This window comes from Crinia signifera, chromosome 4 (genome assembly GCF_055691185.1).
Source record: "Crinia signifera chromosome 4, ASM5569118v1, whole genome shotgun sequence".
In the NCBI taxonomy this organism is placed as follows: domain Eukaryota; kingdom Metazoa; phylum Chordata; class Amphibia; order Anura; family Myobatrachidae; genus Crinia; species Crinia signifera.
Window position 1 is genome coordinate 280,612,197 of NC_139220.1, and position 27,553 is coordinate 280,639,749.

Below are 27,553 nucleotides of genomic sequence, written 5' to 3' on the forward strand. Positions count from 1 at the left end.
ATTGGTACTGCACACGCAGCACACATAGGAAGAAGTGAACAGTATTTAAACCACTAGCTTTATTTAAACAGTATAGTAATATACTGCGAATGAAGCGGTGATTAAGAAAAGAAAATAAGGTTTTCTTTTTGTTCATTTTCTCATAAGCAAGCAACTCAAGCATTATTTTAATAGATTCCTATAGTTTATTATAAGGGATTTATACCTGCATAAGAATCTAGTGAAAAGCTACCAGCCTGGGAAAATTTTCTGTACAGAAATATTTCACAAATTAGCATAAGACCAAGGTGTAACTAGCGCCCAGTGTGAAAAATAACTGAGGCGAACGGGTGTGTGACGGCACGACTCAGCGCAGTGTAGTCCAGTGTAGGACAGTCCAGTTAGGACCCGGGTTCACGTGACGACGTGCCCATAGGAACTGCCCCTTCAGTGGAATTAATTCCGCTAGGAGGGTACAAGAAGATATATCGGAACGCACTTGTTTCCGATTAGCTACTTTAGAAATCCGATTTTTGGGGGTATAGGAAAGCAAGTTTGTTATACCCTGGAAAAATTGTGCCGCATCAAGCAAGTTGGCTAGAAGTTCGCTGCTAGTTGAGAGCTTGGTGATTGAGTATCATACCTCGCATTGTGGGCTCTTCGCTTGATTGCGTCGAAGTGTCGCTGTGTGGAGAAGTGAGTGTTTGGGGAGCTCTCAGATAATTAATAACCCACCGATTATCTATTAAGCTGTGAACGTTTATTCCTGTAACTATGGGTAATAACGGGTCACGCTGTGATAACGTGCAGGATAGGGAGGAAGCAAGCTGGCCAGGAGGATCGGCTGCTTTTATTATGTGCAAGAAGCACGGTGAACTCGCAGTTGTTTACCAAAATAAATGGAGAAAAATGACACAAGGCAGCAAGTTAGAATTTCCCAGTGTTGGTAGCTTCGATCCAGAAATCTTATCGGCAGTAAAAGATGAAATATGCCTACTCTCCAGTCGTAAGGAGAGAGTGAAGCATATAGATATTCTTAAATTGTGGCAGAAGGAAGGACAGGAACAATGGGGAATCAAAGGTCTGGCAGTGCCGGACACAATCAGCCACAATAAAAATGCAACCGTTGCCGCAATAGAATCAGCTCCCCCACCCCCATATGTGCCGAAGGGGTTAATGTCTCATAAGAAAGACCTAAGTAATAATGCAACAGTTACTAACTTGTATCCTGTTTTATCCCCTTATAAGGAAACCCGAGAGGAAAACGAGCAGCTGTTGGCACTGGCCGTCTCCCATGCACTTAATATGCTTGAGGGTAAAGCTCAACCCACTGCTGGGGCTCCAGCACAGGAGGAGGAGGCAGCTGGTGCCAACGGCATAGAAGTGGACTCAGGTAAGGATGCACTACACAGCACAGACACAGACGACTCCCAAGCAGGTCCCAGTAATGCAGAGGTGGTACAAACATACCCTGTACGCACACTGGAGGTTCCCTATGGTAAGGCAGACAGAGAGGGTGTGATACCTACCAGAAAGATGACCATGCTAAACCCATGGACACGGTTAGAGCTGCGGTCCATCATTACAGATTTCCCTGATCCTAGGAAAGATCTGGCAATATGCCGGAAATTTGTAAGGGATCTGGGAAACTCTGATGAGCCCACCAACAAGGATTGGAGAATCATGTTGAGGGCCTGTCTCCCCACTCACATTGACATCCCGAAATTCATTCAGGATAGTGGATTGAAAGTGGACAAGGAGATAAATGATGAGATCAATCAGGAGAATATACGCCTGATTAACTTACAGTTGGGAGTATATTTTCCTGCGGCAGTAGAATATAGCAAGATTTTCACCATCAAACAGAAAGATGGCGAAACTGCTGCTGATTATTTTACAAAAGCCTTACTGGAGGTATCAAAGTACACTGGTGTCTCCGAGCCTAAGGACGACCCCCACCTGAGGGAGATGATTGTCTCTGTGCTGGTGGAAGGGCTTAGGGAAAACCTGAGAGCCAGAGTCCAAACCTCTTTCCCAAATTGGCGTGGAATGACAGTGGATGCCCTACGGGAATCTGCTGTGGACCACGACCGCAACATTAAGAAGCACAGGGAACTGCAAACTGACAAACTGATGATGGTTAGCATCCAAGCCCTTACTAATGCCCCAAACAAAGCTGCCTACCAACGAAACACCAGGGACACAGGTAGAAAGCCAATTATCTGTTACAACTGCAATAGGAAAGGTCATTACTCAGCTCATTGTAGGTCAGGAAACCCCAGGAGTTATCAAGACACATAAGCGAGAATGGGAATCTCACAAAGGTGAGACACGGAGATACCCAGCCCCTAGACAATGGGAGGAGACAGACAGGTCACGCAACATGCCTCCTCCCCATCTGATGACTGACACTGTGCTGAGGGCAACCCAGGTCAGACAATAGGAAGCAGGTCATACCTGCATCCTACAACCAGTTAGACTAATTCAATACCTTAGGGAGGAGCCTCAGAGATGGGTAAGTGGAATAGTTTAAATATAAAGTTTTTTGTACCTAACCCGTTAACAACATTCCCTCCTGGTCTAGGTTGTGTCAAGCAATTAGTAGCAGCAATTGGAGTAACAGGAAAAATACAGCATTACCCACTGACGAAACCAGCAGATGTTACAAGCGGGCCTCTGCATACCAAACACTCTTTTCTGTTGGCTGCAGCGGCCCGACTAACCTCCTGGGTAGAGATTTACTATGTAAAATGGGATGTGTCATCTATTGCACCCCTGATGGGGTATTTCTGGACACTCCTAGAAATCTTACACAAGAAGTGCAAGATATGCTGGACAGTCCTCAGAGGCTAATGTTGTATTCCACTGTTATAGAGTCAAATCCATCTAAGGTAGCTAAAAACTACAGCACAAATACCGAGTTCCCTTTGAACTAAAGATGGGAAGGACACAGGATCAATGGCAACCATAGCTTCAATAGAAACCCTGTTAAAAAACAGAAAGTATAGCGCCCCAAAGTACAGCTTCACCATTCGAAACCTGAGGTTGAGCTGGGAAAATACCCAGTGAAATAACAAGGTTCCCAAAAGAGAACTTTTAGCTAAATACCCCTAGACACAGCCCATAGTCACAACCACACTGGGAAACAGAAAGAAAGGGAGGGCTTAAGAAGCAGAACAGGAGTTGAAAAGGGTAAGAACCAAATAGTTGAGAGCCAATTCCCCCATAGTGCTAAATCCTGGCGTCCTCAAAATAAAAGAAAAATGTTTCTGTTGAAAATAAATGTACACATTACTGTCATTAATATCTTCTACCCTTTTTTTTTTGAGTTTTTCTCTCTCTCTTTTTCCAATTTTTTCTCCTTCCCCTACCCTTCTGTTCCAGAGACCCACAAATCATAGAAAAACAGTTCGAAGAATCTGTCGCACCCCCAGCACAGAAATACCATTGTGAATATGCGGTACCCTGTAAAGCAAGTAGTCACAATATAGATATTTTTCAGTAAATTTTGAACAAAGTCCCAATAACTGTAAGCATTACTCCTAATGTTACCCAGGGCAACCACAGCCACCATCTTGTGAAAAGCAGTCCAAGTAATACACAAAGCATTTCCCTTCTACAAAGAATGAAAAGGGTTGTAAAACGCATTTACATATAAATAGGTGCAATCACAATACCCATGTCTTCACAGACAGATGTGGACAATAAAGAAGGAGAAACAGGCCTGATTACAGCTTTTTGCCATGGGTAAAACTGACACAAGAGACCATGTGATTTAGAGTATTAGACCTGCTGAGGGGGCGACAGATATAGTGACGTAAGAAACCTGGTGATGCCAGCCTGACCAATGTCGTACTGCAGTGTACAATTAAAACCCTATTACTTAAGCACTTCATATTTGTCTACACAGTGTAGTTGCCATAGCACTACTGGTAAACAAAACTGAGAATGTGGTGTTGGGGTGTGTTTTAACTGTTTATGCTCCTCGTATAGTCTGGACACTCCTAAAATTCTGCCAAAACATGTGAAAAATATTCATCAGCCAAGTTCACTAAATGGGAACTTGCATTGATGTTACCATGAAAAATGGGTAATATTGTAAACCCAGCAACACTCTTACCAGGTGTGCCCACTAAGGCACAAAGGGTGGAGTGGTGCTGAGGTTGCTGGAATAGTGGAATTTAGTGGGAGCCGAGATGAATATGATTGCATGACATGTTTGAATCAGACCTTTGCAGCATGCCCCCAAAGGGTGGTAACAACCCATTGGAAGAGGTAATTCATTTTTTTTTTTTTTTTTTTTCTCGTTCTTTCCACAACACCGAGAGGGAAAATTGTACACTGGCTATACTGTAATAGATGGAAAAGGCATAGTAGAGGCTGAACCCATTGGACATCTCACTCAGCAGCAGCAGTCTCATTAATAGTACTGCGAACTGAGAGAAAAAAAAAACAGTCAATATTCATGCCGACTCCAAGTATGTTTGTTGGGGTAATACAAAAGATCTTAGGCCCTATGGCGCCTCAGATGTTCTGTTTCAGTAGCTGGCACTCCAGTGGCGCAAGCGTTGTAAGTTTAAAAGATTCTTGACAATCATACAGCTGCCGGACAGAGTGGCTGTTATCAAGTGTAAAAACCACATCCTCAATGAGGATTCAGTGTCACTTGATAATGAACATGCTGGCAAGGCAGCTGGGTGAGCCATGCGCTCTGCGGATAATGTTTGTGTTCCCCCTATAAATGTCAGTATATTCACATAGTAATACAAGATTTGTGTCCCCTGCAGGAGAAGCAGTCTGGAAGCCGAAGGGATGTGGACAGGAATAGAAAGATGGACAAGGAAAACCAGTGACTCTGAGAACATGCCAAACTGTCAGGACAGAGATAGCCCATGGCCTGACTTGTCTTGACAGGGAAGGTATGTGGAAAAATTAGTCCGAAATTACTGGTGTGGCCACAGACAGGTAAGACGACAGAATCATGCCTTACTTGTCTGGAGGAAAGAAACTGCAACGGCTGTTCCCACAGAGCCATCTCCACATCCCTCCTCCAGCAGGATCCTCTGCAGGTAATACAAAAATTGGCTTTGCACAGTCCACTCTAGAATCATTATAGTTATTTATTTATTATTAGTTTTTTATGTATATATATATGTAGGTGTTGACGTTTGTGTGTATAGATATGGCAGCCCAGAAGCACCCTTGAGTATGCAAATATATATATAAAAGGTTTAAGTCATGTGTGAACCTTTAGGGACTGATGGTACACCCCATAAAACTCCTTTTGTAATAGTAGAATCACTCTCAGAACCCCACCAAAATTTGTCCCCATCGAAACATTGCTTGGCGGGCAGCCACAGGTTATGGTAATCCCACAAGAAGATCCTAGACCACAAATGCAAGTGATGTATCCACACCTGGAAAACTGCAGCAAAAGGACTTTGTTGACACCTGTTGTGAACTGTCATAACCATGAACCAGGAGATGTTGTTGTTGTTTCCCCTGCTTTGCCATATACAGGTTGCTTGATAGACCTTTGGAAAGAACCACCCCAAAATCTTGTTGACCAGCACTACCTCAATAACAAAGTCGCAGAGAGAGAGATTCGGGTACGTTCGTCCTACTGCCAAAGGAACTGAAAACCAGAAGGTCCTTACACTCGAGGGCGAAAGAAAGAAATCGCTAAGAGGCACCATTTCGGGAGGACTGGAGAGCAGCTAAGGTCAAGCAACCTGTACAAGCTACAAAAGGGACTGTGACACACCCCACTGGTAACAGGTTGAAAGGATCACTAACAAAATTTTTCCTTTCTCAGTTTTCTCTACTGTTGTGGGTCCTATTCTTGTCTTTCCCCCCCCCACTATCCGTTCTCATCTTCCAAATCAAGGATACCGCCGCCGCCCTGCTGCCAGGCATTGGACGGACGATACAGAGTTCTGAGAGTGTGTTACCCATCCCAGCTTAGGTCAAGGTAGAATCTATAAACTTGACACCTTACCCAGGACCGGATGTTTTAATACCATCATACTTAAAAGCATATCAAAAAGAGAGACAACAAAGAGTTCAAGAGTCTGTTGTCACAAACAATACCTACCAAAGGATGCCATATCTGAAGAACGTGTATATGTTGTAACCACCCCTGTTTTTATTTTTATCCCAAAAATTGTACATTATCCTTCGTGACCCTGAGTAGATTGTTCGATAAATGCGGCCCATCGTTTATCCATGATCCTGGATCGGCCGAGAGCAGATGGTTTACTCCCCTTATATGTTTATTTCATGTATCCCAATTTCTCTGTTAGGATTATGAATTTCTGTCTTGTCGTGTGAAATATTTTGTAATGTAACAGTTTTATATTTACTGTTAAAGGGTGGACTGTGGAAGTCTAGGTACACACACGCCATTTTGTGATAGTATGGCCGCCATTTTGGTTCGCAGAGTTGCGCAAATAAAGTTCCATACCCGAGTATGTGTGACAATGTGGACCAGAAGAGTAGACATACTATCACACATAAATTCATAATAACACACTTACACGAAAGGAAATATAGTTAAAAGGTTTAGAACGCCACACATAGCTTAGTTAGCCCTGCACACAGCTGTCTGTATCGTGTTTAGTACCATTCCGCTCAGCTCATCATGCAAAGTATTCCGGTCATTGCGAATATTTCGCAATGTACACTGTCCGATAGTTATGGACTAAATCCATATTCCAGAGACAGTTTCTGTTGTAAGTAGTTAACAAAGGAAACTAGCTCAAACCGGTTCTTATCCTTGCTGACGCCGAAACCACCAAACAAAGGACTCTTAAAGTTCACTCCCCTACACCTGGTCAGACCAGGTACAGCGTCTAACCTCCAATTGCAGTGGACCGGACATATGATCTCTGGCCAATGAGAATGGCCTTTGACCTCCCCCTTCTGACCCTATAAGATAGGCGACACAGAGCAGCCAGGGTCTTTTCGGCACAACTACTTTCCCTGGACCTTCCTACCGGACTATCGCTCATTCCTGAACGATAGTGAGCTCTGACCGGACTGCTTTTCACATACTAGATGACCACGGTAAACGGTTGCATTTATCACGGTATTTATCCTTGTAGTTATTGTTGGCTGATTGTGTCTTGTATTTGTATTCTTTCCCCTTAGCAGAGAGTGTTTAGTATTCATTGTTATTGTATTGTATCACTTGTTATACCTGTTTATTCTTAATTCTGTAACCCCCTTTTGTCCATTAGGGACTTTAATACAATCTCTTTATGGAGTTCTAACCTCCTTATTTCTATTCCGTGGTCGTGTCTAGTTATTCGCATAATAGCGATAAGGTACATTAAGGACTCTGTCCTTACATTGCGGACTCTGTCCTTTAAGGTATATTCTCACAATTGGAGACAAGTCCTGCGAAAGGATCTCTTATTAAGGTATCGGTTCTTGGTGTATAACATACAATAGACTGTACGCTGCGCTGCGCTACGTTTTGTTCGCACGCAGTTAGGTATAAAGGGTAAGCAGGTTACGGACACATTACGTAACCTGCGCTTTTCACATATTGTATCTCTGGTCATAGTTTAATCACCATTAACAGGTGCAAGAAACTGGAGGGAGCTGAACAAACTCCCGCACCTCTGTCTATTTGCACCCTATTACATTTCCCCTCTGGTATACATTGTTGTCTGGGTTCTAGATACAAGTTTTAGGCACCCATTATTTATATAGTAAAATGTGCAAAACACAAAGACACCAGGAGGGATCCTGTCAGATCCCTCTAGGGGGGAATTACATGAAAAGGCTTCTATACATAATGCTAAATATAAATGGTGTTCAAATACCAGCGTCAGAAAGTATTGCCTTCTAGAGCAAAAACAGAAGTACATCCGCCTCCTTGGCATATGTATCAATTATCGAGGTTAGATACAATAATTATAAATTGTAATTACTCCAATATATGACAATAAAAAATTTACATTTATCTAAATGTTCAAGAGCACATTCAGGAACGGGGGCTCGGAAAGGAACCTCTGTTTTTTGCCTCTGCACGCTACTGCCCATGTGTGGTCTACTGACCAACCCCCTGGTGGCACTTTTCGTAGAATATAACCCATAGGCTACATTCTTCAGATGGCGCTAACTGTCGGGACGATACTGGTAAGTCTGATAGCATCGCAGTCCCCATCGAAACCTATGAGAACTGTCAGATCTGCTGGAACCTGAGTGAACTTGAGTGACCACAAAAGAAATATCAGTTTCGGTCCCTCCTTCATACCGATATGGGATACTTAATATTTGTGGGGATACTTAATATATACTATAATAGTTGTTTTCATGGAGAAAAAAAACCTCAAATATTGAGAGATGAATAGGCCTCATACACAGAAGCAACAACCCAACATAGACACATACCTGCTCCTGAGGGCTGATTGTCACTGGCGTGCCATCTTCTAGATAATATGTCTCAGTGTAATTCGCAGATATCAGGTCTCTATTGTTAGAACAGGAATCAAATAAAAATAAACTAGTGTGCGCAGTAATTGTTCTATATGAACATTTGTCACAGCAAATATACATGGGACTCCTACAGGGAAGTCTCTTTCAGCAGTAGTATGGTTTTTAAACAATTAGTAGATTCATACAAATCAAAATATTTTTGAAAAATTAGACAAAGGTAATAATAGATGTAAATAATTACATCTAAATATTTATTTTGCTCAGTGTTCATTATCTTGATGTATTTATATTCAAACAGAGAAAGCGAAATCGGGGACGTTGTAGAGACTTTCAAACATATCAGGTGGTTTAGCAAGGAACAGGTGGAAATATTATTCAAAGGAAGAGAAATACTAGAACACAAGGACATGCAGTGACACCATAGAGAGGTACAGTAAGTTCAGGGGAAATTTAAGGAAAAATTACTTCACAGAAGAGTAGAATAACCAACCATCAGAGGTGGTAGAGGCTAAGGCAGTAGAGCAATTTAAACTTGCATGGGATAGGCTTATGAATATCCTTACAAACAACTAAGGATGAAATAGGGTTGAGGTTACAGTAACTAAAGGTTAAACAAAGGGCAGACTAGATGGGCCACATGGTATTTATCTGCCTTCAAATTATATGTTTCTATGGGGCTAGTTCAGCATGGACCGCTAATTTTAGAAAACACAAATCAAGCAATTATCGGTTGATTGCGCACGAGACATTAAATTGCACCTAAAAATGCAATTTTGCAAGGTGAATTTTTTCCTTAATTCTGGGCGTTGGCTTTTTGCTCGCCATCCACTTCATTTACTCTATATAGCGATCCAGGCTGAATTATCCCCTATGTTTTGCCGTGCACATTTCTGCCAATTTCAGCTATTTTACTGGTTGCAACAGGAATCTCTAGACTGGCATCACCACTAGTTAAATGTTCCTCCGAATACCAGTAAATCTTCTATAACTGTTTTCACCAGATACTCTTGGTATTGACATTACTGAATGAACCCCCTGTATTGCCCTTGGCTGTCTCATTATATGGTCCCTGGTAAGTGCATGGTATTGGCCAGGGGACGCTTACTCAGTCTTTTCCAGGTGAAGGACCAAATGTTTGCCCGTCAGTTCAAAGCCATACTGCACCAGATCCGGATGCCTCCCCTGAGGAGAGAGTGGACGCAGTCACATGTACAGAGGGGAGGAATTACACACATACAATAAGAGGGATAATTTCTGTGGGGTTCAAGGTGTAAATGACAATCTCTAAAAACATGACAGGTTTTGTTTTTAATACAATTGTCATTTTGAAGGCTGTTGGCAAGAATGCAGATAATAGGTAATTTTAGAAAATTGATACTTTGACAATAAACACGGCATTTTTCAATTTAGGATCAGAATATCTTCATAATTATGTTGTTAGTATTGGTAAGAACATTCTGGTTGGATGTCCATAGCAGAACTTTTTTTCTTTCTTGAAGGCATCATCTTCCCTAATAAATGAATGCAGCATAACAGTAGGTGCCAAGTATGTCAAAGCCGTCATATGGTACCACAGCACAGGCATAATGCTCTGCACTGTCATGTTTCTTATCTGTCCCACACAGTCTGATATATTTTGTTGACCTGGTCATAATGTCAGCATACAGCGTATGTTGTGGGTCCGGCAGTAACAGCAGAATGAATTCTGGTGGATCTTAGCATCACTTCCAGTGATAACTAACCCTTACCACCAACACCACATCTAGTGCCAAATCACCAGCACTCTCATAACCTAACCCTCTCCTCCTGTAACCTAACCCTCCACTTCTACTGTTTACCTCTAACCCTCTCCTCCAGTAACCTAACCCAGAGCCGGCCTTAGGCATAGGCAAACTAGGCAATTGCCTAGGGCATTTGCCTGCTGATTAAAATGATATGCAGCATGCCTATATTCTGTGTGTGAGTGAGGCTGTATCTGCATATGAAATAGTGTATTCATGGAAATCACTGTAACATAGCATTCTGTATGCAGGTACAGCCACAGTCGCACACAGAATATAGGCATGCCACATATCATTTTAATCATCGGAAGCTCCTTGTGTGTGCTGATCATAACAATGCAAATAAGACGAATTTTCAGCAAAAAAGACACCCAACGTTAGCAGAACTGGCCAGGAGCTGCATGGCCTATTGAGTCAAGATGTATGAGGAGACATCTGTATCCAAGCAGAGGCAGAGGCCACAGTGTTAGCGGCTGTGCGAGTGCTGTCTGCGGGTGGGTTGGTTGTGCAATAGTGTTCGGCATATGTGTGAGGGGCATTATGTGTGTCATGCATAAATGCATTAATAATGTGCGACATATGTGTAACAGGCATTATGTGTGTCATGTGTATAAGGGCATTAATAATGTGCAACATATGTGTAATGGCCATTATGTGTGTCATGTGTAAGGGGCATTACTGTGTGGTATTATCAGGGGTGCTGAGAGAAAGGGGGGTACTTGTGTACTAGCACGGCGCCCATCGCATCGCACACCATAAGGCATGCGATGGTATGCGATGCGATGTTATACAATTTTAAATTGTATACCATCGAATTGTATGGCATTGTATGCCATTCTATCGCATATACAATGGTATGCGATTTAAAATTGTATAAGCACCCTAAAGGGTTTCCCCATGTTAAAAGTGGCCGCTCTAAGTTAATTAAATGTGTTGGGCGCTTACTATGTTAAAAGCACCCCCCAATGGCACCCCTCACTATTACCGCCAACCCGAAGTGTGGCGAGCGCAGTGAGCCTGCGGGTGGCGGCGGTACGCGTCCTATGACCTTTTCATACCCCCACTATCCACGTCGGCGTGGAGTCGATGTTATATAGTGTGGCGAGCGCAGCGTGCCACCGAGCCCGAAGCGTGGGGAGCGTAGCGAGCCCCGCGACGGGACGCGGAATACATGTAAAGTAATACGCGTCCCCTCGCGGGGCTCGCTGCACTCGCCACGCTTCGGGCTCGGTGGCTCGCTGCGCGCGCCACACTATATAACATCAACTCCACGCCGACGTGGATAGTGGGGGTATGAAAAGGTCGTAGGACGCATACCGCTGCACTCGCCACGCTTCGGGTTCACGTTCATAGTGGGGGTGGCATGGGGGTGCATTTAACATTGTAAGCCCCCATTATTGTGCTTATACAATTTTAAATCGCATCGCAGTGCATCGGGTGTATGCCATGCGATGCGATGCGATTATATGTCGTGCGACCAAATATCTTGGGCGCCGTGCTAGTACACAAGTACCAAAAGGGGTAGGGGGTACAAATTACCCAGACCAAAGTCTGATGGAAGGGCCCAGTGGGGGCCCCGGGCCCCGTCCTCTTAAGTGACAGCAGCAGCTGCAGATCTTCTCCTCTGCCCAGCACACACTGTTTTGTGCTTGGTTGCAGTGTGGCCATGGAGGTGCTTAAAATACAATATTCTCAGGATTTTTTCCTAAGGGTATAATGTGAATAATATGAGGAGTAATGTACATAAGGTAAAGTGGTACTACTGTGTGATGTAACGTGAATAAGGGACACCATTGCATGATATAATGTGAATAAAGTTGCACTACTGTGTGGCATAATTTGAATTGGGGGTACTATTGTGTGGCCATGCCCCTTCCCAGCAAGAACACACCCCTGTTTGGGCTGCGCACCAAATGTGTGCCCTGTTTCTATTTAAAATATTGCGGGTAGGAGCATCAATGCTATGATGAGGGTTGATGGTGCTGGGAAAGGGGAGCAGGGTCAGAGGCGGAACTAGTGGCGGTGCTAGGGGGCACCAGCCAAAATCTTGCCTAGGGCATCATTTAGGCTAGTGCCAGCTCTGACCTAACCCTCCACTTCCACTGCTTACTCCTAAACCTCCTCTTCTGTAGCCTAATTCTAACCTCCTTTCTCATAGCCTAACCCTCACTTCCTGTACCCTAATGATAACTCTCCACTCCTGCAATGTAACTTTAGCCCTTCACTTCTATAGCCTAACCCTCCACTCCCGCTATGGAACCCTAGTCCTCGTCTTCTATAGCCTAACCCTCCACTCCCGAAATATAACCCTATCACTTCTGTCCTGTACACTGACCCAAGCCTCCTCCCGCTGACTCTCCCTTACCATAGACAAACCCTGAACCTCCATGTGAAGACTTTTTCTCTATAATTTGTATACCTCTTTGCTGAGATCCTCTTTCTCTACAAATAACGAAACTCTACTACAGTATTCACATAATCATTTTCCTACATAACAGTACAGTACCTCTGTGTCTCTCTTGTGTTGCGCATGAAGTTTCCTAGGAAAAACCACATCAAATTTCTGTCCTGCAGGCACTCGATGGAATGCTACAAGACACAAGAATATTAATTTGATTACACAATGAAACATTTAAGGCTGAGTACAGTTGTGACAGCGTACCATGCTTGCCTACAGTACACTACTGGAATGTCTGGGACATTGTTCTCCTGGGTTCCTTGAAAAGTAGTGTAAAATCCCAGACACTGCCCTCTTCCCTAATGCAATGGGTTGGGCTTATTCTGTGGGGGTGTCAGTTGCATCATCATAGCAAATCACAGCATTACTCAGTAGGGGCGTGGCAATGATTATGCAAATTGCTTCACTGCACCTCCTGTATTGGGAGGTGAATTTATTGGAGGAATTCCCATTGCCAGTAGTAATATACCACACAGCAAAAACAGGCTTTTAGCAAGATTTTTGACCAATGGTAATTATTGGGTTATCCAAATATTTACCAGTTTTACTGTGCGGTAAGTGAGCTGTTTACAGGTGATAACACAGGATTCCAGATAAGTCCCCAGACTCATGTGTTATTGTGGAAAAATATGTCTCTAAGGGCTGGTTATCATGGATTTTGCTTTGCGTGACCTTTAGCAACAAAGACGTTAGCAACAGAGACAATCAATGGTATCATTGGCTGAACCTAAGCTTTAGTCGTAAATTAGTTGTCATTAAACAGCATAACCTGGTTCAGATCTTCCCAACATTCACAATTCAGAATATCGAATTTTGGATTACAGCAAAATATCTATTTTATTCTATCTGTGAATATTATTATTTGTTTCATTGATTTGAACCCAAACCCAATTCCAAACCAAAACGCTTAAGGGTGGTCTTTCAAAACCAAAACACAAGGATTAATATACTGTAGTACCAAAAATCAAAACACGGGGGGTCCACACAAATCTCTGGTAAAGGGCCAGATTCTCTAAGCTTCAAAAGTGATAAAATGGAGAGTGATAAACAGCCAGCCAATCAGCTCCTACCTGCCATGTCACAGATTGTGTTTGAAATAACTTCACAGGTATTAAGGACATCGCCATACTCCCAGTCTGAGGAGCACTTTCAGTTCTTGGCTGTTATGGTAACTAAGGTAACAGCAGGGCAGGCCCAATTTCTAGGCAACAGCCAATGGATCCACAAGGTCAAAAGGTCAACACAAGCAAAAGGTGAACATGGCAATGGTTGACATGGAATGGTCGACATGAATTTTTTGGGATATTTTTTATTTTTAAAAAATGTTTTCATACTTTACCATCGACGTGGACAGGTATGCCGAGCGCAGCACCTAGCACGAAGTATGGTGAGCAATGCGGTGTACTACCTGAGTGTCCACGTGCTCAGATGTCGACACGGACACAAAATAAATGTTTCATGTCAACCTTTTCATGTGCTGACATTTTGCTGGTTTTGACCTTTTTTCAGGGTTGACCATGCACATAGCGACTTTTTGGACTTAACGTAGACATTGTTGACTTAATCCATCACATCCGTGGATGTGGATTCCCAAAGTGGGGTCAGAGCTGATGTCACAAAGCCTCCCTGAAAACCCTTCGGCACGCCTGCCTTTGCAGCTGCAAAAGTTTTTTTCCCGGGCTGGATTGCAGTCCCAATCCTCCCCTGTTCATCTCTCCCTGTACAAACCGGCTCTACAGAGGTAAGATGTCGTAATCATCCTCCGATTCCTTACCCCCATCAGTGTGTACTTCCTCATACTCAAACATTATCAATTTGTCCCACTGGACTCCACAATCACATGTCCATTTGTAGTCTCGGGAGGCAATTGCTGGTCTTCGTTGAAGAATTGATCATTCATTTTGATGAACATCATCTTCTCCACATTTTGCAGAAGCAACCTCCTACGACACTCATTGACCAGGTTCCTGGCTGCACTAAAAACTCTTTAGGAGTACACACTGGAGAGGGGACAACTCAGGTAAAATAGAGCCAGTTTGTACATCGGTCTCCAAACTGCCTTTTTTCCTGTCAGTACAGTCAGTACAGGTGCGGACTGTCTGACATGTCTACTTGGGTGCTGTCACCAAAGTAATCCTCCACCATTTTTTCATGGTGACAGCATCATATGCAGCGACATTAGACATGTCAGCAATCGTTGGCAGGTCCTTCAGTCCGGACCAGATGTCCAAACTCACTCCTGCCTGCCCTGCATCACCGCCAGCGGGTCGGGTAGGAAATTTGAGCTGTTTCCTTACAGCCACAGGTGTGGGAGAAAATTAAGGAGGAGCAGTTGCCGTGTCACGGTCCACTTCAGATGACAATCTCCTGACCAGCAGGTCTTTGCACCAATGTAGATTTGTGTCCGCTGGAAACAGAGACACAACATACGCTTTAAACTGAGGATCCAGCACAGTGGCCAGAATGTATTCCTCTGACTTTAATAGACTGACCACCCTCATTTCCTGACAAAGCGTATGAAGGGCTTCATCCACAAGAGCTACATGCTTTGTGGAATTGCAATGCTTTAGCTCCTCCTTCACTTTCTTCAGCTTCTTCTGCAACAGCCTGATCAGGGGAATGACCTGACTCAAGCTGGCAGTGTCTGACCCCACTTCAAGTGTGGCAAGTTCAACGGCTGGAGAACCTTGAACAACACGGAAATCAGCCTCCTCTGCATCCCCGATCCTATGACTATGTTGTAGGTTGTTGTGCAGGCTTGAATGGCCTTTTGCTGCTCCTCCATCCTCTGCAGCATATAGAGGGTGGAGTTCCAGGGCATCACAACCTCATGTTTGAGGTGATGGCAGGGCAGGTTGAGGAGTTTTTGATGTCATTCCAGTCTTCTGCAGGCAGTGGCAGAATGCCGAAAGTGTCCAGCAATTGTGCGGGCCACCACAAGCATTTACTACACACTTTTGAAGAAATGCCGTACCACCAAATTTATTGTGTGGTTAAAACATGGCACGTGTTGGAATTGCCCATATGTAATGCCCGCACAATGTTAATAGCATTGTCCGATACCACAAATCCCCAGGATAATCTAAGTGGGGTAAGCCACTGTGAGATGATTTCCCTCAGTTTCTCTAAGAGGTTGTCGACGTTGTGCCTCTTACTGAAACAAGTAATACACAGCGTAGCCTGCCTTGGAAGGAGCTGGCATTTCGGAGATGCTGCTGCTGTTACTGCAGAAGGTGATACATCTACCCAGTGGGCTGTCACAGTCATATAGTCCTTAGTTTGTCCTGAACCACTTGTCCACATGTCTGTGGTTAAGTGGACAGTGGGTACAACTGCATTTTTCAGGGCACTGAGTATACTTTTTCTGATGTCTCTGTACATCCTGGTTATCATCTACCTAGTGAAATGGAATCTAGATGGGATTTGGTACCAGGGACACAATACCTCCATCAATTGTCTAAATCCCACTCCACTGATGGCGGACACGGGATGCACATCTATCACCAACATAGCCATCAAGGCCGCAGTTATCTGCTTTGCCGTAGGATGACTGCTGTCAGTCGCAAACGACTGTTGGACAATTGACTGCTAAGTGAAAGATGTAGCAGTGTTCCGACTTCCCCTCTGGGATGATGACCGACTCCCGAGGAATCCTGAATAGAAGAGGAGTCAGTCATGACATGATCTGCAGGACTACGCCCTATGCGGATCGAGGAGGAAATTGATGAGGAGTGACTTGCTGGTGTGGTTTTCAGGTGCTTGGATACAACAGGATCAAGGGATTTAGGTGTCCCTGGAATGCTTACGGTCCTAGCCACAGAACTAAACAGTGACTTATGAACTAACTTCAAGTGATGCATAAGCGAGGATGTTCCTAGGTGCTTTAGCCCTGCTTACTACAGCTTTACATAAGCTACATATGGCGAGACAATTGTTGTCCGGATCTGGATAAACATAATTCCAGGCCAGAGAGGTGGATTTATTGGTCTTCTGCCCCGGTCTTTTGCATCCCACGTACAACAACTGTCTCGCCCGGTGACTCATTTAAGCAAACCACATCACCATCAGTAGCATCCTCCTCAGTGCCATCTGCATCAATATCCTCCTCCAGCCACCTCTTCCTGTACAGTGATGAGAAGGTTAGGCATCACAACCACCAACACCCTTGGACTCTCCTTGGGGATTTGTGATACCATGTCTTTAGAAGGCACAGTTGTTTGCTGCTTTTTTGATGACAGCTTAACTCTCTGAAAATTTCTAGCAGGGGGGGAGGAGGAGGGCTTCGATCATTGTGTGAAGCTGAACCACTAGTCACGAACATAGGCTAGGGCCTTAGCTGTTCCTTGCCACTCCTTGTCGTAAATGGCATATTGGCAAACTTACGTTTCTCCTCCAACTATTTACATTTATTTTATTTCTTCAACTTACTGAACTTTGCCAGTTTTCATATTACATGCCCTCTATGATGACTTTGGGCATTGGCCTTGGCAGACGACGTTAATGGCATTTTATTTTCTATGTCATGATTAGTGGCAGCAGCTTCAGTACTAGGAGGAAGTGGTCCTCCAAAGTTTGTTCTCCATTATCTTTCTGAAGTTAAAATAATATGCGGCACAGGAGAGTGTACGCCTAAACCACACACACACGGCAAAGCCTGAAAAAATTAGACGGATTATTAACCCTAAAATTATTATATGTGGGCGGCACAGGAGAGTGTACCCCTAAACCACACACACACACACACGGCAAAGCCTGAAAAAATTAGACGGATTAATACCCCTTTTATTTTGGGGTTATTTAAAAAGTATTATATGCGGGCGGCATAGGAGAGTGTATCACACACTCACGGCAAAGCCTGAAAAAACTACATGGATTGAGATAAATCTTTAGTTTTTACAGTGCACACTGGACTGTCACTGGACATATACAGCTGTTGGCAGTACCACTGGACTTAACATCAGTTCCACTGGACTTATGCAGCAATATCACTGGACATTAACAGCAGAAGGTGACTTATGTCTCGGCAGTATGGACTTATGCAGCAATATAAGAAAAAGACAGAAAACTGTTCAGAGCGCTGGTCAGGGTTGGTTACTCAAACGGAGCAGCTGCAAGAGGGACTAGTCAGGCCCCTTGATAATGGCAAAAAGGAAAAAAATGGTATTGCAGCGCTCATAAATTGTAATGATTCAACCAATTTATCATATAACACAATTTATTATGTATAATATACAATATACAATAGAAGACTATAAAATCAAAGGACGAATAATTGGACCTGTTGATATTGTTTATTATGCAGCAATATCACTGGACTGTAACGGCAGTATGGACTTATGCAGCAATATCACTGGACTTTATCAGTAGTATGGACTTATGCAGCAATATCACTGGACTTTATCAGTAGTATGGACTTATGCAGCAATATCACTGGACATTAACGTCAGAATGTGACTTATGCAACAATATCACAGGACTTTATTGGCAGTATGAACTTATACAGCATATATCACTGGATTTTAATAGCAGTATGGACTTATACAGCGATATCACTGGACTTTAACGTCAGTGCCACTGGACTTATGCAGCAAAATCACTGGACTTTAATGGCAGTATTACCGGACTTATGCAACAGTACCAATGGACGATAACATCAGTGCCACTGGACTTATGCGGCAATATCACTGGACTTTAACAGTAGTAAGGACTTATGCAACAGTACCAATGGACGATAACATCAGTTCCACTGGCAGTGGCGTAACTATGCCTCCGCAGCCCCCGCCGTGGCGGGGAGGCGCAGAGTAACTATGGGCGCCGGTGGGGCTGCGGTGCTATAGTTACCCGCTGCGCTGCTGCCCGGCCGCATCTGCGTTCACTGTCCCGTCACTCGCTCCCGGCGCCGGCTCCTGCTGATAATGAAAACTGACACTTAGAAAATGACTGCCCCCGTATTGCAGACAGTTTTGGCAGCCATTTTCTAAGAGTCACTTTTCATTATCAGCCGGCGCCGGGAGACTGGACGGGACAGTGACTGCAGATGCGGCTCTGTCAGGTATGGGCATGGGGAGGGGCGCCGAGGGGAGGGAGAGAGAGAGGGGGAGCAGAGTGCCGAAAAAGTTTGGCGGGGGGCGCAAAATATATAGTTACGCCACTGGACTTATGCCGCAATATCACTGGACTTTAAGGGCAGTATTACCGGACTTATGAAACAGTACCAATGGATTATAACATCAGTGCCACTGGACTTATGCAGCAATATCACTGGACTTTAACTGCAGTATGGACTTATGCAGCAGTACCAATGGACTTTAACGTCAGTGCCACTGGACTGGCCTATACAGCACTATCATATTCACTGGATTGGCCTACAGTACTATCAGTATCACTGGACTGGACAAGTTACACTTCTTCCAACACAACAGCTGCAGTATAATAGGAGTGAAAACTACTATTGGTACAGCGGTCGGGGGCGGGTGAGCGGGGACAAGTTACACTTCTTCCAACACAACACAACAGCTGCAGTATAATAGTAGTGAAAACTACTATTGGTACAGCGGTCGGGGGCGGGTGAGCGGGGACAAGTTACACTTCTTCCAACACAACACAACAGCTGCAGCATAATAGTGGTGAAAACTACTATTGGGACAGCGGTCGGGGGCGGGTAAGCGGGGACAAGTTACACTTCTTCCAACACAACACAACAGCTGCAGTATAATAGTACTGGAACAGTGGGCGGGGGGCGGGTGAGAGGGGACAAGTTACACTTCTTCCAACACAACACAACAGCTGCAGTATAATAGTAGTGAAACTACTACTGGGACAGCGGGCGGGTGAGCAGGTAAGCACGCTGGCGGGTGGGCAGGCGGCCAGGACACACATGCTGTCTTCATTCTCCTAAATTGGAGCGAAGATGGCGCCCGGCCGCCTGCCCCTTTATAGGGTCCGGATCTCACGTGATCCGATGGCGGGATTTCGCAAGCTCCGGAGGCTTCACTCTGGATCTGGGCGGGAATACCCGAACAGGCCCGGAAGCGGGTTCAGATTGGGGGTGTTCGGAACCCTAATACGAACCAGCTCATCCCTAAAATAAATACAATTACAGCCAACTCAATTCATTGAAGTTTAGTTAAATATTGCGACCAAACAAAGAACAGTCGCTGTGAGCGGCGCTGGCATTTTTACCGGATATTTTGAGGATCTCTCACAGCAACGTTGGCACTCAAAGGGTTTAATAAAAAGGAATGTGTTCCAATTTTCACACCTATTTTAACAAATTCCCTTGGCAAACAAAGCGTTAATCTTCCCATAGGGAGAAAACATATTGGGGAAAATTTACTAAAGTTTGAAGAGTGATAAAGTGGAAAAAGATTAAGTTGCAGCCAATCAGCCAAAAACTGTCATTTTACAGGCTGTGTATGAAAAATAACAGGAGTTGATTGGCTGGTACTTTCTCCACTGTATCTCTTTCTAAGGCTTAGAACATCTGCCCCATTGACTTGAATAAGGTGATTAAATGTAAGGACTCACCTAGAGCCGGGACCTCCAGCAGTACAAGTAATAACAGCGCAGGTCTCAGCATTGTCAATGTGCTGCTCCAATGCCCTGAAGCTCAAGTGAGGGAGGAAGTGTCTGTGAGTGTACAAATCCTGCACAGTACAATGGGTTGTGCAATTATTTTGCATACAGAAGTGTTCTTGACAACTGCATCAGCGTATCAATGTTATTTCCCAAATCCTTGCTAGCCATGTAAGGGGAAGCTGTGGTACGTTTCGGTGTCCATGTCGACACGACATGTGCCGACAGGTGGTATTTCACACCCTACCATCCACTAGGGCATGGTGGAAGAATAAAATAGTGTGCCAAACGTAGCAAGGCACCATGCCGGAAGCATGGCGAGAGTAGCGAGCCATGCTATGGGACGCGGTGATACATTTTAGTGTTTATGTTGACTGTGTCGACATTCAATTAAAATTTTGACTTCACTGTCGACCTTACCCATGTCGACATAATGACCCTGTCGACCTAACCCATGTCGTCATTTAGTCATGTCGACCTTTCTGCATGTCGAACTTAAGTCATGTAGATCGTAAGCCTTGCTGTTGACCTATTGATCCATACCCCCTCCACAGTGTATCCTGATCAGACTGGCTTTGTCATGGACAAGAATCCAGTGTGGAGTATCAGGAGAGTCCTCTCAGTGGGCCTTATTCTGATCGGTGCGGCCGGATCCGAATATGCGGCCAGGACCGTGTGTGCGAAACCCCGCCTTCCATACGGGTCGCCAACTCCGTCCGTACACGGTAAGAAGCTGGCCAAACGGACCGCACGTGTATTTTTCATGGAATACGCCTCCTCCATCTCAGGGAACCTCCCCCATCATTCGATGGTCGCAGACCGAGTGGTCCACCAGCTCCCGCAACCTTAGACCACACAGACATTTTTCCGTGCAAAAGCAGGGATCTGGGCGGGCAGCTGACATCCGGCGATGTCATATGTCCGCCCCCTACACGTGCGTGACGACTGCATTACCATACGTACGCCCAGCGTTTGCATGGGAACGCCCATGAAACGCGGGGCGTATGCATAGGGTAATGAGCCCAAATAGCCCTTCACGCCCCTCTCCACCCCCTGTTCGGAGTGTTCACATTTCATGCGGGATCTGGCCGTACGCCCCGCTCGCACATGCGCAGAGACGCCTCTGCACATGCGCAGACACAAAACATCGGCGGACCGACCGCACGCGGACATTACCGCACCAACCAGAATAAGGGCCAGTGTTATGCATTGGGACCATTAGGATATTTTTATCTCTTGGACACAAACTCTTCACAATGGCTCCTGTTGCCGTATAATATGTAATGGCCTGATGTCTGCCCCCTTTTCTATACTTCGTAGAACGAACCAGGGCTGTCGCCTATACCCACTGTTTGCTCTGGCCCTGAATCCTCTCACGGTGGCTCTTCGGTCTTCCTCTCTGGTGTGGTCTAATGCGGTATGGGAATTACGGTGTGTGTTATGTCATCAAACAAACATTGGCAGTTTCAGCTTTGTAAAAGTTTTTGCATCTGAGGAAAAACTGTCCCTCACCCTCATGGTAATTGGAACCTCTCTGACTCTAAGAAACTCCTTATCCCATTCCTAACTATGGGCGGGATTCTCTCATCTAAATATGTGGTAAAAACCCTGTTATCTGTCATTTTAATATGCAGCAAAAGCTGGCGATACCCCATAGAAGCCTATGGGCTTTGTAACACACCCACGCCACCCCAAACGGACCCCCACTGCCTCACACCGACCCCCCCCCCTCACCTGTGTCCGGGCAGCACACCACTGTGCTCCCCAGACCTGTGAGCTCCTCCTCCCTGCACTGCTGCCTTACCCAAATTTTTTACTAGTATTTTATATACTCCGTGATATGAGATGACTTCGAAAACTACTGTGCTTGGTACTTGCTAGCGGCTTTGATGACCTTGTATAGATTTAGCATATTGGTGTATAATGAGACGACTCCTGTCCCTTATTTTCCTTTCTTTTGGTTCCTCAACACTCATTTAGTTGTTTAGCAATCCTTATATCTCTATTATTACTGTGTTATTGGACAACACATTATTTTTCTTTAAAAAATGTTGCTTGGGTACTTGTGTATTTTGGCGGCGCCCATCGCATCGCATACCATAAGGCATACGATGGTATGCGATGCGACGCGATATCGCGCGATATTGTACAATGCCATACAATTTTAAAATTGTATGACATTGTATATGGCATACAATGATATACAATGTGATGCAATGCGATTAATCATTGTATAAGCCCCCTAATGGGTGCTTACAATGTTAAATGCACCCCCCCGCTACCCCCCCCACTATAAACGTGAACCTGAAGCGTGGCGGGCGCAGCGAGCCCACGAGGGGCGGCGGTACGCGTCCTCCGACCTTTTCATACCCCCACTATCCACGTCGGCGTGGAGTTGAGAATAGAAAGTGTGGCGAGCGCAGCGAGCCACCGAGCCCGAAGCGGGGGCCGCGGATACCTGTGAAGGCCGCGAGGGGACTCCGATACCAATGTGTTTCTTTGGGGGGGGGGGGGGGGGCGGTCTGTCTGGGCTGTCCTGGGCCCCACAATATCTAGTGGCAGCCCTGCTGAGCTCGATCATGGTGTATAAATGTTTAAGGCATAAATGATGTGTGACACAGTGGTACAATGTAACAATGCTTTACTTAGAAAAAAATAATAAATATAAAAATTGAAGGTGTTACACAAAAAGGTTACAGTCTGCAACAGTAACCTGTCTAGATGGTGAATGATAGGTGTAGACCACTGTCTCCCCAGAAAGCTTGCGCACCGGGCTCGCAGCCCGTATTGCCAAGGTGAATGGGGGTGTGCAGGGTGGTCTCCTTGTTTAAAGTCAATGTCCCAAAAGTTTAGTAGATGAAATAGCAAATGCAGGAAGTCTCTGAGTGTTGCGTCCCACAGCTCAGATCAATATAAGGAATTCGGGTACCCCTTTACGTGGCCGCGGTGTAGGTGCGGGTTTTCGGGAGAGTGACTGATGGTGCAGATTAAGGTATGCCAGTGTGCGGTCAGCCTGTCACGGTAAGAGCGCCGCACGCGTGTGGTAACCACAGCGTGTAGCGATCCTGGGGCCTTATTCTGATCGGAGCGGCCAAACGTGCGTACATTCACAATTACCGCACGCTAGCCGTACGCGGCCGTTAGGGTTAAGTCCACCCACAAATCGGCCGCTTGCGTACGGGCAGATATAACGTAGAAGGGGAGTGGTGTACAAATGAGCGTACGGCAACGTACGCGGTCGGCCCAGCCCTTACACTCCGTCGACTAGCGTACGACTGAGCGTACGGCGCCGTCTACGGCCGTCTTTCCTCCGTCTCCCCACCGCCTTCTTGCGGCGATCTGAGCGTACGCCAGCTTGCACGGACGGGTCCCTATTGTTTTCAATGGAAAACTCAGCTTATGTCACCGCTCGTGAGAGTGAGCGTACGTCCGTGCACGCTGGCATACCCTTCACATATATGGACCTGCAAATCTTGCCTCTCAACTACTAATCTGACAATTGATTAATTAATCTATTTGTTATTCACTTATTGTTTTCTATTAACTCAATTGTCTACCTTAATAAAGACCTAATAAAACTACATTTTAAACCACATTACATGTATATTTGTTATGTTCTAATGTGGCATTTTAATCACTATCTATGTGTCCCCATATTGCTGTTACTTTTAAATCAAGTTATGTTGGTGTTTCTGTATATGTACTAAATTATGTCCATAATTAGTTTGTCCAAAATGTGTAACATGTATACCTACCCTGATGTTATGTGTGATGTTTTAATCGAAAAACATTAAACATTCATGCATTTTCACTATGTGTTATTTTACTCCAAAACACACACATTTACACATCAATCATTACCCCTCACCTCAAATTACTAATATAACTTACATTACACATCTGTATGTACCTACCCTTACAAGCCCTCTAACATATTTATTATTAAAAACACAGGCAATTTATAATACAATATCAACTTTTATTTATTACAAACATAATAAGGGGGGGGGGGGGGGATGAAAAAAAAATTAAATGCGGGCCTCCAGTAGGCCAAAAAGAAGTTGAAAATAAAAAAGGGTCAGGAAGATCTCCCGAATAAGGGCTGCCACCTCCTCCTGCTGCTGTTCAGTGTCTGTAGTGAAGGGATAAAAAAAAAAATTAATATATAACATAAACAAATGTTTGTTGTATTTGTACATAATAAAAAGTTGTGAGTTATGTGTGAAGGGCACATACATTTTTAAACTACATTGAAGATGGGTCTGCTGTAAACACAGTACTAAAAAAAAATATGTTAACACACACATACTGTACATAGTAAATAACATTAATTCAATTACTACTTCATCAATGAATGTATGCTGTATCCCAATTGGTACTTTGTTTTTGGGGGACTGTCCTCTAACCTCACAATTAGCCTGTGCTATTTAAGGGTTATGACATTGTTGTGGCTTAAGCACTCCTTACTATTTTAAATTTAGGACATTGCTGTACAAATTATAGGCCTACAGCTATGTTTGTAAAGCATGCATCCGCATGGCCTCACACACTATTACCAAAACAATCTCGACATTTAAGTTGCACCAGTGGCAGATTAAGCCTTTGGGGGGCCCGGGGTACTTTAGAGCGGGGGGCCCCCTTGCACTTGTCATTACTGGCCGCACACTGCATGGCCGAATATTATACTGTCAAAACATAGAGTAAAGGCAGAATAAACTTGGTCAATGGTTACCTGCAGGGGATATATATATATATATATATATATATATATATATATATATATATAGACAGGGGGTTGGCGGCACTCGGAATAATAATAGACACCATATATATATATATATATATATATATATATACACACACCACATGAAAAGCCTGTGTTTGTCCCTCTGCCCCTTACTCTGGAGGAGACCTCACAGTCCTAGTGCTGCCTCTGATTAAAAACCCTCCTATGACTAAGCTGCTGCTGCTGTTCTCCATGGACCTGAGAAGTATGTAATGAGCTCCACCAATCAGAGCTCAGCACAAACTTCTCAGCCTCTGTCCTCTGGTGCAAAGTGTCATGGGACTTAGTCAACTCCCAGAAAAGCACTGCACACTTGTGCAATCAGTGTGCCTTGCCTCCCGATGCTCAGCACCATAAATCATTGTCACATTGGCAGATAGGTGAAGCTGCAGCACTACCCCACCCATGCACAAAACATTTAGCAAAAAAAAAAAAACATAACTTAAACATTGTCTTTTTAAAAAAAAAAAATGACAACCACAGGGGGCCCATAGCTAGAGGGGGTCCCAGGGGCACTGACCCCTTGCGCCTCCATTATAATCTGGCCCTGTGTTGCACATCATGCTGGGAACTGGAGTTACCCAACACCACATAACTACCACACCACTAATGTCGGATATCTCATTGGTACTGTTATGTCAATTATTCAAGGGGTGAGGCATGGCCACACTCAAAAAAACCACCAAGGGGACCCTTGTTCCTGGAGAAGGACAGGACACACCTCATGGTCGCCCTGCAGTGATATGTTGCAACTAATGTTGATGTTGGATACACATATGTGGTTGTTGTGATTGCTTATGTGTAGAAATGTGTAGGTCAACATTAGACACATTATTTACTTACGGCTACTTGAGCCATCCTGGGCGCCGCTGGTTGGCTGTGGAGTGGTTGGGGAAGGCAGGAGCAAGGAGGATGGTCCTGGTCTTTGGCCCGAGGTACTGGGTGTTACTGGGGAGTGGAGAGGTTTGGGGGTGGGTGGTGGAGAGGTGTAGGGGGGTTGGAAATGGGGTGGGGAGGGGGGGGGGTGGGGGTTGTGGAGGGGGTGTGGGTTGTGGAGGGGGGGGGGTTGTGGAGGGGGGGGGGGTTGTGGAGGGGGTGGGGGTTGTGGAGGGGGTGGGGGATGGGGAAATTGTGTGGGTGAAAACTGCACCCTGGGTCTCCTCTTCTTCCTCCTCCTCTTCTTCCTCCTCCTCCTCTTCCTCCTCCTCCTCTTCCTCCTCCTCTTTCTTCTCCTCCTCCTCCTCCTCCTCCTCTTCTTCCTCCTCCTCTCTCCTCCTCTTCCTCCTCCTCTTTCTTCTCCTCCTCCTCCTCCTCCTCCTCTTCTTCCTCCTCCTCTTCCTCCTCCTCCTCCTCGGCTGCCTGGTCCCGGGCTGCCTGGTCCCGGGCTGCCTGCTCCCGGGCTTCAATGCGTGCCCTTGCCCGTGCTGAAATGTTCATGTTGATGGCATAGAAATCGAAGATTGGGTTTCATAAAAAAGGGGGAAAGAAAAATTCACATTAGTCATGCTCATAACCTTCAAAATTATCATTGCTGTGAAATTTCAGACATTTATCATGCAAACTATTTGATATCCTACACCCAAAAACTGATCAACTACTTAAACCCCCCTATACACCCCCATATACACCCCCTATACACCCCATATACACCCATATACACCCCCTATACACCCCCATATACACCCATATACACCCCCTATACACCCCCATATACACCCATATACACCCCCTATACACCCCCTATACACCCATATACACCCCCTATACACCCCCTATACACCCATATACACCCCCTATACACCCCCATATACACCCATATACACCCCCATATACACCCATATACACCCATATACACCCCCTATACACCCCCATATACACCCATATACACCCCTATACACCCCCTATACACCCATATACACCCCCTATACACCCCCTATACACCCATATACACCCCCTATACACCCCCATATACACCCATATACACCCCCATATACACCCATATACACCCATATACACCCCCCTATACACCCCATATACACCCATATACACCCCCTATACACCCCCTATACACCCCCTATACACCCCCTATACACCCCATATACACCCATATACACCCATATACACCCCCTATACACCCCCATATACACCCATATACACCCCCTATACACCCCCTATACACCCATATACACCCCCTATACACCCCCATATACACCCATATACACCCCCATATACACCCCCTATACACCCCATATACACCCCCATACTCAGGAACATATTTATAAAAAGTACACCAAACATTGCTAAAAAACGCTGACATACTAGTAATCAAAACTTACATCGGGCAATATGGCGGCGAAGGCTGCTGAGTAGAACCGGCTGCCGCCGGCGCAGGTCGGACCAGCGCCGCTCAACCTGGCCCAGGCTTCTGCGGACGCCGGTTGTTGAAAATATCAGGCGGCGGGCAGCATTATACGCCCGCCGCTTGTCCGCATTACATATGGGCCCCTGGGCCCCAGGTGACGATCCATC

General features: G+C 45.1%; 1 protein-coding gene across 3 annotated transcripts in view; it reads right to left on the reverse strand.

Moving 5' to 3' along the window:
* Positions 1–20,299, reverse strand: part of LOC146075479 (zinc metalloproteinase-disintegrin-like VLAIP-B) — a 114,555-nt gene extending 94,256 nt beyond the window's left edge. For all 3 annotated transcript variants that reach the window (XM_083184767.1, XM_083184766.1, XM_083184765.1), the window contains exons 1-4: positions 20,191–20,299; positions 12,712–12,794; positions 9,530–9,606; positions 8,380–8,458 (exon numbers count right to left, since the gene is read on the reverse strand). In XM_083184767.1, coding sequence (XP_083040893.1) covers positions 8,380–8,458; positions 9,530–9,606; positions 12,712–12,794; positions 20,191–20,242 — 291 coding nt within the window. In that variant the 5' untranslated portion in view covers positions 20,243–20,299. The remainder of the gene's footprint in view (positions 1–8,379; positions 8,459–9,529; positions 9,607–12,711; positions 12,795–20,190) is intronic.
* Positions 20,300–27,553: the final 7,254 nt, after the last annotated feature.